The sequence below is a fragment of the Entelurus aequoreus genome, linkage group LG09 (assembly GCF_033978785.1).
Source record: "Entelurus aequoreus isolate RoL-2023_Sb linkage group LG09, RoL_Eaeq_v1.1, whole genome shotgun sequence".
NCBI lineage: Eukaryota > Metazoa > Chordata > Actinopteri > Syngnathiformes > Syngnathidae > Entelurus > Entelurus aequoreus.
Window position 1 is genome coordinate 34376008 of NC_084739.1, and position 13321 is coordinate 34389328.

General features: G+C 38.6%; 2 protein-coding genes across 3 annotated transcripts in view; one reads left to right on the forward strand and one right to left on the reverse strand.

Annotated features, from left to right (window-relative positions):
• Positions 1 to 2701: 2701 nt before the first annotated feature.
• Positions 2702 to 13321, forward strand: part of LOC133657369 (cadherin-23-like) — a 122009-nt gene continuing 111389 nt past the window's right edge. The window contains exons 1-4 of the mRNA XM_062058627.1: positions 2702 to 3119; positions 3227 to 3355; positions 6362 to 6490; positions 7795 to 8022. Of these exons, the coding sequence (XP_061914611.1) occupies positions 3060 to 3119; positions 3227 to 3355; positions 6362 to 6490; positions 7795 to 8022 (546 nt within the window). The 5' untranslated portion in view covers positions 2702 to 3059. The remainder of the gene's footprint in view (positions 3120 to 3226; positions 3356 to 6361; positions 6491 to 7794; positions 8023 to 13321) is intronic.
• The window catches only part of LOC133657376 (V-type immunoglobulin domain-containing suppressor of T-cell activation-like), a 34563-nt gene continuing 32784 nt past the window's right edge, over positions 11543 to 13321 (reverse strand). For both annotated transcript variants that reach the window (XM_062058642.1, XM_062058641.1), the window contains one exon: positions 11543 to 12999. In XM_062058642.1, the coding sequence (XP_061914626.1) occupies positions 12962 to 12999 (38 nt within the window). In that variant the 3' untranslated portion in view covers positions 11543 to 12961. The remainder of the gene's footprint in view (positions 13000 to 13321) is intronic.

The window sequence follows — 13321 nt, forward strand, 5'->3', positions numbered from 1 at the left end:
TGAAACAATGTACATTGTTCAGCATATTTAGGTGCCTAATACAAGGTGCTTCTCTGTCGCGTAACAATATGCTTTATTATTTTTGTTTATGTTGCACACAGACGTCTTCGAGTAATGGACCGGAGAGTTCAGAGTTGACAGCAAGCTGTTTGTTCGAGTCAGTGCTAGACAGAACAAAATCAAACACAGCATCTACAGCTTCTCCATATTTTCATGGATAAATGTTTGTCATTTGAATGTTTGTGGCTGCTTGCTCCGGATTAGTGTGACTCGGACTGACAATGTTGCCGGTTTACGATTGTGTCGATCTCAGGACAGTCACTACTTTAAACGGCGGCCATGTAGGTCATAACTCAAATGCTTCCCGCAACTTAAAGAAAACAAAGAGAGACAGCTCTTATGTCATAATACAGTGGAACCTCGATTTATGAACCCTCATTGTACAAAGGTTTGGATTTACAAACCACAAACCAAATAAAAATATGTTAGTGACAGTGTGTGTGTGTGTGTGTGTGTGTGTGTGTGTGTGTGTGTGTGTGTGTGTGTGTGTGTGTGTGTGTGTGTGTGTGTGTGTGTGTGTGTTGGCAGGGCGGCTACACATGAAGACAGTTCAGCTAGGGTATTAGCTAAAGCGTACAAACCTTTACTCAAATAGGAACATTAGTTGAGGCTGATACCCATTGTTAATGTTTACTGTATTTTTCGCACTATAAAACATAAACCGCATCCACAAAATTTTGAGAAAAAACAAACAAGTTTTTCTATATTTTCGCCGCACTGGACTATAAGCTGCAGATATATACATTGTAAAATGAGATATTTACACAAAAAGGTTTTGTAAATGTTTATTGACATACCTTAATTGTTTCGAAACTGTGCCTGTAGCACGGCAGTAAAACAGCTGATCAAACAAAACAGAAGTCATCGTCATGGACCGACTAGCTGCGGAAGCTAGCTCTCCAATCAGCTAAACAGACTCAATAACTCAGCGATGACGTTTTGGTGAATTTACTGGGGAATTTGTGAAAGTAATACAAAATTAATGCAATTGTAAGTTAATATTAACAGACCAGGGTTTCCCCTTAATGTAATTGAATGTGGTGCATCGCCACGGCATTTTATTACGGCCACACCTTGAAAATAAGGGTGTGTTTTTTATTACTTGAAAACAAATTAAAGTAATATACTATATTGTAGCCCCCCCGAAGAAATCACACAGTTTGACGCTATTTTAAACTTTTATTACCAATCTTATGATAACAAACGGCACAATTCCAACATGTTTTACCTCCCGTGCAAACACTTTCGTCTCCGTGAATCCGTACTTGCCCCGACACACAAGAACACTTCCTCATTTTTCTCCACTAGCTCGATTACATTACGATAGATAGCACGTACAAATATGCATAAAAACACAACTATCAAACGTGTGACAGTTAAGTAAGCATGAATTGTTTTAGATATATTAAAACATACAAACGTTGCTTGGAATGATGAAAGAAGAAACCATATGAGTAAGAAACGCTATGGGCGAAAAATAAGCGGAATGGCACATATACTTCCGGTTCAAGGCACGAAACAGAAAGATATACTGAAGACTTTCTGCACTGAGCAAACTTTTCCAAAAGAGGGCGCCATATCACAAACAATAACACACTTTTTCCGTCTTTGTGTTGCTGTTGTTACTATGTAAGTTTGTTGTATACAAAACATAATCGCCGTTAGCGATGAAAAATCCATGGATTAGCCGCATCTTTGTATAAGCCGCCGGGTTCAAAGCTTGGGAAAAATGTAGCGGCTTATAGTAATATTAAAATATGGTACTTAGTTTTATATGGAGAAATTGTTTCCAATATACAAACTAGCCCTGTTCTAGAACCACTTAAGTCCGTAAATTAAGGTTCCACAGTACTCGTAAGTTGAGGTACCACTTTACTTCCTACTCTCTGGCATTAATGACTATTTCAGACTAGCTGTGCCCCATTGCACAAAACAATGTCATTAAGGCCTGCTCCGTTGAAATCGGTGTGAAAGAACTTCAGCACCCTTTCATCATCCCCACCAAACACCTTAGGGATGAACTTGAAGAAAGAGACCCTCTCTGATTTCAGTCTCTAAAAGCAGCTGTTATTTTACATCTTAATGATGTCATTGCCGTACAATAAGTCAGTATGATTATATGTAGGGATGTCCGATAATGGCTTTTTGCTGATATCCGATATTGTCCAACTCTTAATTACCGATACTGATATCAACCGATACCGATATCAACCGATACCGATATATACAGTCGTGGAATTAACACATTATTATGCCTAATTTGGACAACCAGGTAGATAAGGTCCTTTTTTTTTTTTAAATGAATAAAATAAAATAAATTAATTAAAAACATTTTCTTGAATGAGAAAGAAAGTAAAACAATATAAAAACAGTTACATAGAAACTAGTAATTAATGAAAATGAGTAAAATTAACTGTTAAAGGTTAGTACTATTAGTGGACCAGCAGCACGCACAATCATGTGTGCTTACGGACTGTATCCCTTGCAGACTGTATTGTTATATATTGATATATAATGTAGGAACCAGAATATTAATAACAGAAAGAAACAACCCTTTTGTGTGAATGAGTGTAGATGGGGGAGGGAGGTTTTTTGGGTTAGTGTACTAATTGTAAGTGTATCTTGTGTTTTTTATGTTGATTTAATTAAAAAAATAAAAAATAAAACACAGATACCGATAATAAAAAAAATGATACCGATAATTTCCGATATTACATTTTAAAGCATTTATCGATATTAACGGACATCTTTAATTATATGTATTGCTGTGAAAAACTTTATGACATCAATATTCTATTCTTTGCATCTTTCATTGGACCAACAGAAGGTAAGCCCTTCTGCTCTTCTGCAGCATTAACATGTTTAGCGTCCGTATGAATCGAGCCTCGTCTGAAGGTTTCTTTTGACAGGTGTCAATCACCATACTGGATGAGAATGACAACAGTCCAGAGTTTGACATCACATCTGACACTTCAGTGGACATTTTGGAAAATACCCCAATGGGGAAGAAAGTGGCCGTGGTGCTCGGAAGAGATCGAGATGCTGGGCTTAATGGGCTGGTGAGAGTGTTCAAATGTCTCTTTTGATTAGATGGATTGCAATTTCAGATCATTCCAGAACACGCTGATCTGTGGGTCTGTTTGTCTCTTTCTTTATTGCTTTTTAGGTCAACTTCTCGCTAGTCGCAGGCAATATGGAAGATGTGTTTAAGATCAAGACCGTGAATCACACCTACGGGGAGGTCTATGTCAATGCTCCGCTGGACAGAGAGTCTGTGGATCGCTACCTGCTTAAGGTGGGAATGTTAAATATACTGCATACATGCATACATCTTACTTTCACTGGCAGTAGCAGTTGCCACATTAAATGACATGAAAGACCACATCCAATGATGTGGAAGACCACATTGAATGACATGACGGGCCACTTTAATGTTGTGGAAGACCCTATTTTCTACCGCTTGTCCCTTTCGGGGTCACGGGGGTTGCCGCAGCCTATCTCAGCTGCAATCGGGCGGAAGGCGGGGTACACCCTGGACAAGTGGCCCCCTCATCACAGGGCCCTTCAGTTTTTGAAAGGTGTAAATACATGATTCATTTGTTTTTTATTGTTTTTGCTCAACATTCTCAAAAAAGTTAGTCCTAAATAAAAATATCAAACATTTAATGACTTTTTAAGGCCTTTTGATCAGATGATTAATTCATTAATAAGTTAAAAGTTAAAGTGCCAATGATTGTCACACACACACTAGGTGTGGCGAAATGATTCTCTGCATTTGACCCATGACCCTTGATCACCCCCTGGGAGGTGAGGGGAGCAGTGAGCAGCAGCGGTGGCCGCGCCCGAGAATCATTTTGGTGATTTAACCCTCAATTCCAACCCTTGATGCTGAGTGCCAAGCAGGGAGGTAATGGGTCCCAGTTTTATAGTCTTTGGTATGACTCGGCCGGGGTTTGAACTCACAACCTACCGATCTCAGGGCGGACACTCTAACCACTAGGCCACTGATAATTAGTTAAATAACTCATGTTATGCAAATGTAAACTAATTGAACACTTATTATTTAATTAAAATGCCTTCAAAAGAGTCAAAATGTAAAAAAAAAAAAAAGAAATTATATATTTTTGTTTAGGACAAAATGATTTTTTTTTAGCAAATTTGACAAAGATATGATGATTAACTGATGTCACGATTTTCAATTTGTATAAATTTGCATAACATGAGTTATTTTACTGATCGTAAGGCCTTTAAAGTGTTAAAATAAAAAACTATTGTAAAATAACTCATGTTATGCAAATGTACACTAATTAAAAACTGTGACATCATTTGATCTAAAGGCCTTCAAAGTGTTAAAAAAAACATTACATGTTTGTTTTTTGTTTTTTAACTTGGTGTTATAAATGTAAATGGTAAATGGGTTATACTTCTAGAACGCTTTTCTACCTTCAATGTACTCAAAGTCCTTTGACACTATTTCCACATTCACCCATTCACACACACATTCACACACTGATGGCAGGAGCTGCCATGCAAGGCCCTAACCATGACCCATCAGGAGCAAGGGTGAAGTGTCTTGCTCAAGGACACAGCGGACGTGACGTGGTTGGTAGAAGGTGGGGATCGAACCAGGAACCCTCAGGTTGCTGGCACGGCCACTCTCCCAACCGCGCCACGTGTTGATCCAAAATGTTTTTATGCTGTATGAAAAATTAAGGACATAATGTTTTGTTTGGTTTTGGGATATTGCCTAACATGTCCCAGTGTATTGAACACCTGTGACATTATTTTCTAATTTAACATAAAAAAAAACATCTTAGAAAAAATGATATGTAAAAATGAAGTAACACAACAAAAAAGTATGTCTAAAATACAGCACAATTTTACTATGGACAAAAATGTAAGCCCTTGTCCCCTGAGGGTTTAGCTAGATCAGGGGTGTCTAGCTCATTTTAGATCAGGGGCCACATGGAGAAAAATCTACTCCCAAGTGGGCCGGACTGGTAAAATCACGGCACGATAACTTAAAAATAAAGACAACTTCAGATAAATCATAATGTTGTTGGGTTTTGATGTGTATTTCTGGTCTTGTCACCACCTCCCGGGCAGAAGGGCAACATGGCAGAGCGGCTGGTTAAAAAAAAGACGTTGGTGATGCTTTACTGAACCAAAAGTTGCTTTATTACAAGCGAGCGTCATTATACAGGACTGCAGTTCCTGGAGGAGGTCAAGTAAAAAAATGTGTCTCTCCTAACTTGGAGAAGTCAAACCATCAGTTTTATATTCCTCCTTCCTGTCTCTGGGTGTGTGCTAAGTCAGGACAGCACACCTTGACCATAAAAGGAGATGTTCGTGTGTAAGTGTCTGGAAAACAACTGCTTTAAGTCATAACTTAAATGTGGATGTTGAGCTAGACATGTAGTCTCTTCTCAAGGATAGGGCTATCACTTTTGCATTCCAAAGTTCCAATTAGGGCCTCTTTCCTACAAGAAGTGATCCAAACCACCTGTGAATATCAAACTAAGGGGCCTTATCTTATTATGTGCTCAAACTGAAAAACCACTGTTTAATTAAACTTGGTGGTTTGCTTTTTTAAGATGAATATAAACATTCACCATATGCAAAACACAATATGAGTTAATATGAGTTAATTCATTAACTTCAGTTTTTTTTACACTTACATGTTGCGGTTAATAGTATTCTATCTTTATTTGTTGTTATTTATATTTCTGAATAAATTATGTGATAATGTTCATCAGTCAACTCATTGCTGTTCATTTTCAATTTATCAAGATAAAAAAATATATTAAAATCAAATCACAGGATGTTATTTATGTAGCTTGATCATTTTCCTCGACGGGTGCACTAACATCATGTGGTTTATTTTGTACATATGTAGCATCATCTACAAAGATACAAATAATTGCTATTTCACCATCCAGTGGACACATTTAGAACAGCTGTTTATCTCATTTAAAAATTTCGGGTTGATTCTTATACTTAGCAAACTCATCCCGCAGGCCGGATAAAACCTATTTGCGTGCCTAGTCCGGCCCTCGGGCTGTACGTTTGACACCCCATTTAATTGGATCTGGTATCAGTTTAATGAATTACTGCTCCCCCTAACCCCAATAAAGAATATACAGTATTTTAAATCACATTAATTAGAATAAGTCATCACGTCATTTGCAGATGAGAATTTAGTTTTAATAATGAAAGTTAGCGTTTATTTTAGTGAAGTGTACTCTGCTAGTTGTATATGTCCATATTCTGTGTCTGAATGCTCGTCGGTGTGCTGTTGCAGGTGCGAGCCATCGACAACGGCTCCCCTCCCAGACACACGGACCATTCCCTCACAATCAACATCCTCGACGTCAACGACAACGCACCTGTTGTTGAGAGTCCACGAGGCTACAACGTCAGCATAAGCGAGGTGGGAAGGACACACAAAGAGCGAGAGCGCCCTCACGAGCACTTTTGAATTGATTCTTGCTTCATTTAACCCTGAGAGTACATTGAGGACGTTTTCGTACTTTTGGGGACATTTTTGCTTTATTTTTGGCCATAACACTGGTTGTCTTACTCCCACTGGGATTATGTTTTTTTCTAAGGTTTTTTTCATAGTCAAAGTTCAGTTCAGTTCAGTTCCGTTTCAGTCTATTTTGAACATGCATACGGTACAATGTAATTCATCACACAATTCCAGTTGTTTCATTACAGCACGTCCGAAAAGGAGTAGGAAAAAGCTGAGTTTATTTAATCCTACCCCTTTTCATACCATAGCAATGTTATCCAATTTCCTTGTTCTCTGTAACACAACAGTGAACAAATAAATAATAAACAAATAATATACAATAGTAAGTAAACAAATATTAAATACATACATTATTGTTGTCTCAATAAAAAGTAATAAAAAAACCACCAAAACAAAACAAAAGTTAATATTTGTTCCTAATTTTTTTTTTATATCAACGATGCACTGGGAATTAATTATAGCTCAGTTAAGTAGCACCAGGACAAAAAGGTCCTCAGAGAGTTAAGAGTAAACTTTCTTAACCAGCTTCAGTCTTGAATTGTAACAGCAGTTGTGATGTTTTTATTTTAAATCAGTACATGGATAATGCACTTTTTTCTTTCTAAATTAGATAATTAGTTCAAATGGGCATTTATTACAAATAAAAAAAATAAAAATTAGCTATTTTTATTTAGGACTAAAGTTGATCGAGAGATTTGAGCAAAACATTTAGAAAAAAATTATAAATCCAAAAATGTTGAATACACACAACTCTATATACTCTAGCTGTATTGACGTTGCACTAATATTGTGTTTCATAATGTTATTCCGCCATCTGATGGATTTAAAAATAATGCATTTGACCTGCAAATTATTATTTGGCAACTATAATTATATACAACAAATAGCTGTGCAGAAATGAATATGTAGCATGCATCTCTGGACAATTATCCAAATAGTAAACAGGAAAAAGGGAACATTTACCTTATTTGGTGCTTTGTATTTAAATGACACAGCTTTTGTTTCTGTTACACGTCTTTTTCTTCAAGTGGCAGGCGCATGGAGGGACAAAGTATCACTTCTTGTGTTTCAGACGGCATCAATGCTTCACTATTGTTTGACCAATCACTACTTAATGATGATGTGCGCCCCAAAGGGTTAATATGTCCTAATTGTACTTCTTCCCCAGCTATAAATGTGCTATTTTATGCTTCCCAATGTAGAATGTCGGAGGAGGAACATCGGTCCTGCGTGTGATGGCTACCGACTGGGACACGGGCCCTAATGCCATGCTGTTTTATTACATCACTGCCGGAAACCAAGACCTGACCTTCCGCATGGACCGCATGACAGGAGAGATGGTGACACGCCCGGCCCCTCCCGACCGAGAGCGCCAGCAGGAGTACCAGCTCATCGTGACTGTGGAGGACGACGGCACGCCTCCTCTGTCGGTAAGTCAAAACATTCTCTGGTAATCCAAGCTTTTCCGACAAAATTCTCTCTTTTTGTGTATTTCTTTTACACCAAACTCCTCTAACAATTCCTCTACGGCCCTTGCTTTGTACACTGGGCCACAAAGTTGTTAGCACGGATCATTTTAATTCAAGAGAAACGAAAGGGTTGAGCCCACTCTGCAATCTATTAGAAAAGATAAAAATTAACAAAAATATGAGTGTCTGTAATGAAATTAATAAGATGTCTGCAGTCTGTCGTGGTGAAAAAGGAGTTGAGCCAGAAGGCAAAGCTCTCAATTTACCGGTCGATCTCACCTACGGTCATGAGCTTTGGGTTGTGACCGAAAGGACAAGATCACGAGTGCAAGCAGCCACCTGTCAGGTGGCGAGGCTTTTTCTTAGAGATAGGGTGAGAGAAGCTCATTCTGGAGGAGCTCAGAGTAAAGCCACTGCTCCTCTCCTTCACTTCGAGAGCCAGATGAGTTTATTCGGGCATCTGGTCAGAATGCCCTTTTCCCTCTGGGGAGGTATTTAGGGCACGTCCGACCGGTAGGAGGCCACGGGGAAAACCTAGGACGGGGGTCAGCAACCCGCTGCTCTAGAGCCGCCTGCGCCTCTTTAGCCCCACCCTAGTAGCTCCCTGGACCTCTTTCAAAGATGTGTGAAAATGGAAAAAGATGAAGAAAAAAAATAATACTTTTGTTTTAGTATATTTTCTGTAGGAGGACAAACATGACACAAACCTCCCTAATTGTTAGAAATCCCACTGTTTATATTAAACATGATTCTCTGATGAGAGTATTTGGCGAGCACCGTTTTGTCCTACTAATTTCAGCGATCCTTGAACTCATCGTAGTTTGTTTACATGTACGACTTTCTCTGACGCTGCCACAGAAACAGGTGTTTTATGCCACTCCTTCTTTGTCTCGTTTTGTCCACCAAACATTTTATGCTGTGCGTGAATGCACAAAGGTGAGCGTTGTTGATTTTATTGATATGCTGGAGTGCTTATCAGGCATATATGGTCAGTGCATGACTGCAAGCTAATCGATGCTAACATGCTATTTAGGCTAGCTATATGTACATATTGCATCATTATGCCTCGTTTGTAGGTATATTTTTAATTTCCATTACTTATGTCCTCTGTGTATATAATTTATATTTAAATGTCTCATGACACATTATCTGTACGTAATATTGGCTGCATTTCTCATAGTTATTTGTGCGCCATGTTGTTCCAGACCACAGCAAACGTTACCCAGCTTGCAAAGATTGTAATAAATCCATTAGAAAACAGCCTGTCATTTCCTTAAACTTGGACACACACATCTATACCTTTGGCCATTCCGAGCCAGTAATTTCCAGAAGTTATCTCATCCTGTGAGAAGCCTCCATTTTACTAATGATTTTCAATGTTGCAAAAATGTGTGGAATAAAAATTAACAACATTTCTGTCAACGAAGATTCGCGTCAGCCTTTGATAGTAAGCTAATATAGACACTTACATTATGTGTTGCTTTCATTATCACACTTATATAAGGCTTTTAATTTTTTGCGGCTCCAGACAGATTATTTTTTTGTATTTTTGGTCCAATATGGCTCTTTCAACATATTGGGTTGCCGACCCCTGACCTAGGACCTAGAACTATATCTCCCAGCTGACCTTGGAACACCCCCGGAAAGAGCTGGAGGAGGCAGCTTGGGAGAGGGAAGTCCAGGCTTCTCTTCTTAGGCTGCTTCCCCCGCGACCCGAATTTGGATAAGCGGAAGAAAATGGAGTGATTGATGGATGATACAGGGTGTCCATGGTACAATTTAACAAAGTCATTACAAAAGCAAAAAAAGTGGAAATAATTACAAAATATTGTGTAGTGTGTTAAGGCTGCTTTTCAGTATATATATATTAATGACCTCCCCAATATTTGCACAAATACCATACGCCAAATGTATGCAGATGATACAATCATTTATGTGGCAGCCAACAGCCCTCAACAGGCTTCAGAGATATTAAACAGACAGCTTGCGGAAGGAAGTATGAACATGGCTTCAAAATAACTGTTAACCCTAAATTATAACAAAACATTCTCAATGTTTCTCTCTGAAAAAACAATCATTAAATGAAATTCAGGTCAACATTAATCTAAATAAAATAGAACAGGTAAAGGAATTGAAATATTCGGGTAATATTTTGGACCCTAAGCTAAAATTTGATGGCCATAATATAAAAATGACGAAGACTATAAAAATAAATATGAACTCTTTCAGGCTTATTAGACCGTGTTTCTCTGTTCAAGCTGCACAAGATTACATACATGCAATGATTTTATCCCATATGTCTTATTGTGCCATGGTCTGGGGACAGGCCACGAAATGAGTAGTGAAGCCTCTGTTGTTATTATACAAAACAAACACTCAAGATATTTGATAAAAAAAACAATAAAGCATCATCACTGCCTTATTACTCAAAAATATAACAAGATGAGTTTTGATAATTTTACACATTTCTCATTATTTTTAAGTGTCTTAATGGATTAGCCCCTGATGTGATGTGTAAAGAAGTACAAAATTACAGTAGTGAAGGTGTGCAGACTCGAGCTGCAGTGGAGATGGGAGATGCAGAGTGAAAAGGTGCCGGACGCCTCTGGGTCAGTCTGTGTTCTCAGTGAAGGCCTCACATCTGTGGAACTCTTTGCCACTGGAGTTAAAGTCACAGTCGGACATTAATCATTTCTTCACAAAACTGAAAAAGTGGCTTGAGGAAAATCAGAAGTGTGAGCACTAGAACTGGATGTAGTGGGGACAAATGGGGACAATTATTTTCTATGTGTTTTTATTTTTGTACTTAGTCTTAATCCTTTTGTATGTGTTTTACACTTCTCTCAACTTTTTTTTAAAAAGCCTAACCAGGGACAAGGGTTGCAAATTAGCCTGTGGCCAGAAGTCCTATGCACTTTGACATCAGTTACCTGTGGGTAGCAATGTTTCATTGTACTGTCCTTGTCAAATAAATACATATATAAATAAATACAAATAAGGGAATTGCAGCATCACTTTTATACAAGAGAACCTATTTGATTAACATTGTAAAGACACTTTGTGAACACCCTGTACAAAAAAGTAATTTATCACCATTCACCGCCCTCTACTGGGGCCTTGTGTATTAAAAGTTGTGTGCATTTCCCACTAAAAGTAGACATACGTTCTAATCCAAAAAACATTATAAAAATTCAGATGTATTGAAGTGTGCTCATGTGCAACTCCAAGCACACTTTTTTGTTACATTGCAATCGGATTGAAATTGACCGCAGATGTTTGCGTGGCTTGACATGCCCAGTTAATTGAAAGCAAATGCAATCATTCATTTAGAACACTGTTCAATTGACTATGTCTTTTGTTATTGTTTGTTTTCTTTGAGCATCACTACCTCATAAACGGAACAACTTTGCACCATATTTAAGTTAATTCCCATGTCTGTTGGAACAAACACTAAAAACACAGACACAAAGTTGGAGAGGAAGACCATATTTATTAACTGAGCTGCAATTCTGATGATTTACGGACAGCCATAATATACAAAACAATGTTTTTATTCACACTATGAAAAACAGACATAAAATCCTCTTTGGCCACGTTTATGATGAATGTAAATTTGCAAGAAAAACATACATACATACAGTACATACATCTATATATATATACACACACACACACACACACTACCCTGTTCTGTGAACCTGCAACACAATACCAAGAAGCACTTTCTGTACACTCATAGTGAGAAAATGACCGTTCCTCACAGTCGCCATGGCTACGTTATCTTTGCTGTCACTCACCCACATTGATGAGAGTACAAGTAACCCTGATCTAAAGCCACCACCACATCTACTGTACAAAGAGGGCGGCGCAAAGTTTTATATTATTTTTCTAATAAAGACTTTGGGCTATTATTATTATTATCAAACTATATATGATAAAGGAACACGTATTCAAAGTTTTGATTGTGCTCGGCAGGGAAGATATATTTAGAGCAGAAAAGGACACATCTTGTTTTCTACTTTCACATCTTCAGTTCAGCTCACTTGAAACTTTGAACCTGCTCGGTGATCTGCAACTTTTGCAGAGCTGGAAGGAACACAGAAATGTAAACACGCTGCAGATTTACAGTGACTAGACCCATCTGGGATTTGCATAGAGATGGACAGAATCTGACTATTTGGCCCACATTATGTTCAAATAGGGAAGCATGGTGGGCTTTAGATAGCCTGTTGGCCCTTAAGAGTCACAAGATCAAAGGTTAAAATCTTCACCTGTCCAATTTTGTGTGTTATTTGCAAGTTATTCACGTTCCCAAAAACATGCACGTTATGTTAGAGAGCCTAAATTGTTCATATTGTTGTCTATTTTTTCCCTGTGATTGGCCAGTACAGGGGGTACCCAGCTGGGCAGACTCCAGCTCACCTGTAACAATCGATCGGTATAAAAATTAAAAAAAGGATAGTTTTGACCGTGTGCCTAACAAACAAAATTGATCCAAACATGAACACCACTCATCACATATGAATGTTGCTGAAATATCAACTCGTCTGAGAGTAGAACCCGCCCTCAACTTGTCCAGAAGCCATCACACACTTTCACCCACAGCAAAATAAGTTTACGATCACAAGTTTGTTTCTGGCCTCCAGCTGCTGTGACAGGTGCAGGAAGGAGTGTTTCGAAGCCCAAATGCGGTCAGTCTGTAGCCTCCTCCGGACTAGACGTGGTAACGCGGACATTCCCAGGCGAGGTAATTGTGAGACAGACCATGGGAAATGTTGCTCTGAAAGCAGAGAGATGAAGACAAGAAGCCGCAAAGCTGTTTCCAGGTCAGCAGTTAGAGCGAGTAGGGGGCGGCGGTTTGATCCCTTTTTGCGAGGGGGGCGGGGAGTCTGCTGCCTCTTTAAAGCAGAAGCATGTCTGGGGACTCAGGGATGGTGTCTGTAATGGAGAAGAGTGCAGCTGAGTAAGAGAGGAGTCCTCACAGGCTTTCTGTGGATTTTTAGGAATACACTCAAGCACTACAAATATGAAGACAGTATTCATTGACTCTCTGCCATTGTATCGTGTGTGTGTGTTCTTGTATTTCTACCCTTCTTGAGACATCAACAATATGAGGACCGGTGAACAAGTTAGGACCGAAATCATGGTCCCAATACGGAAAACCATTGCATCTAATAGAGAGCCAAATACTAGAGTCTGTGAACATTGCTCCAAAGTCAGGATTTTTGGTTGATTTAATGTGCATACAAAAGTGAACATT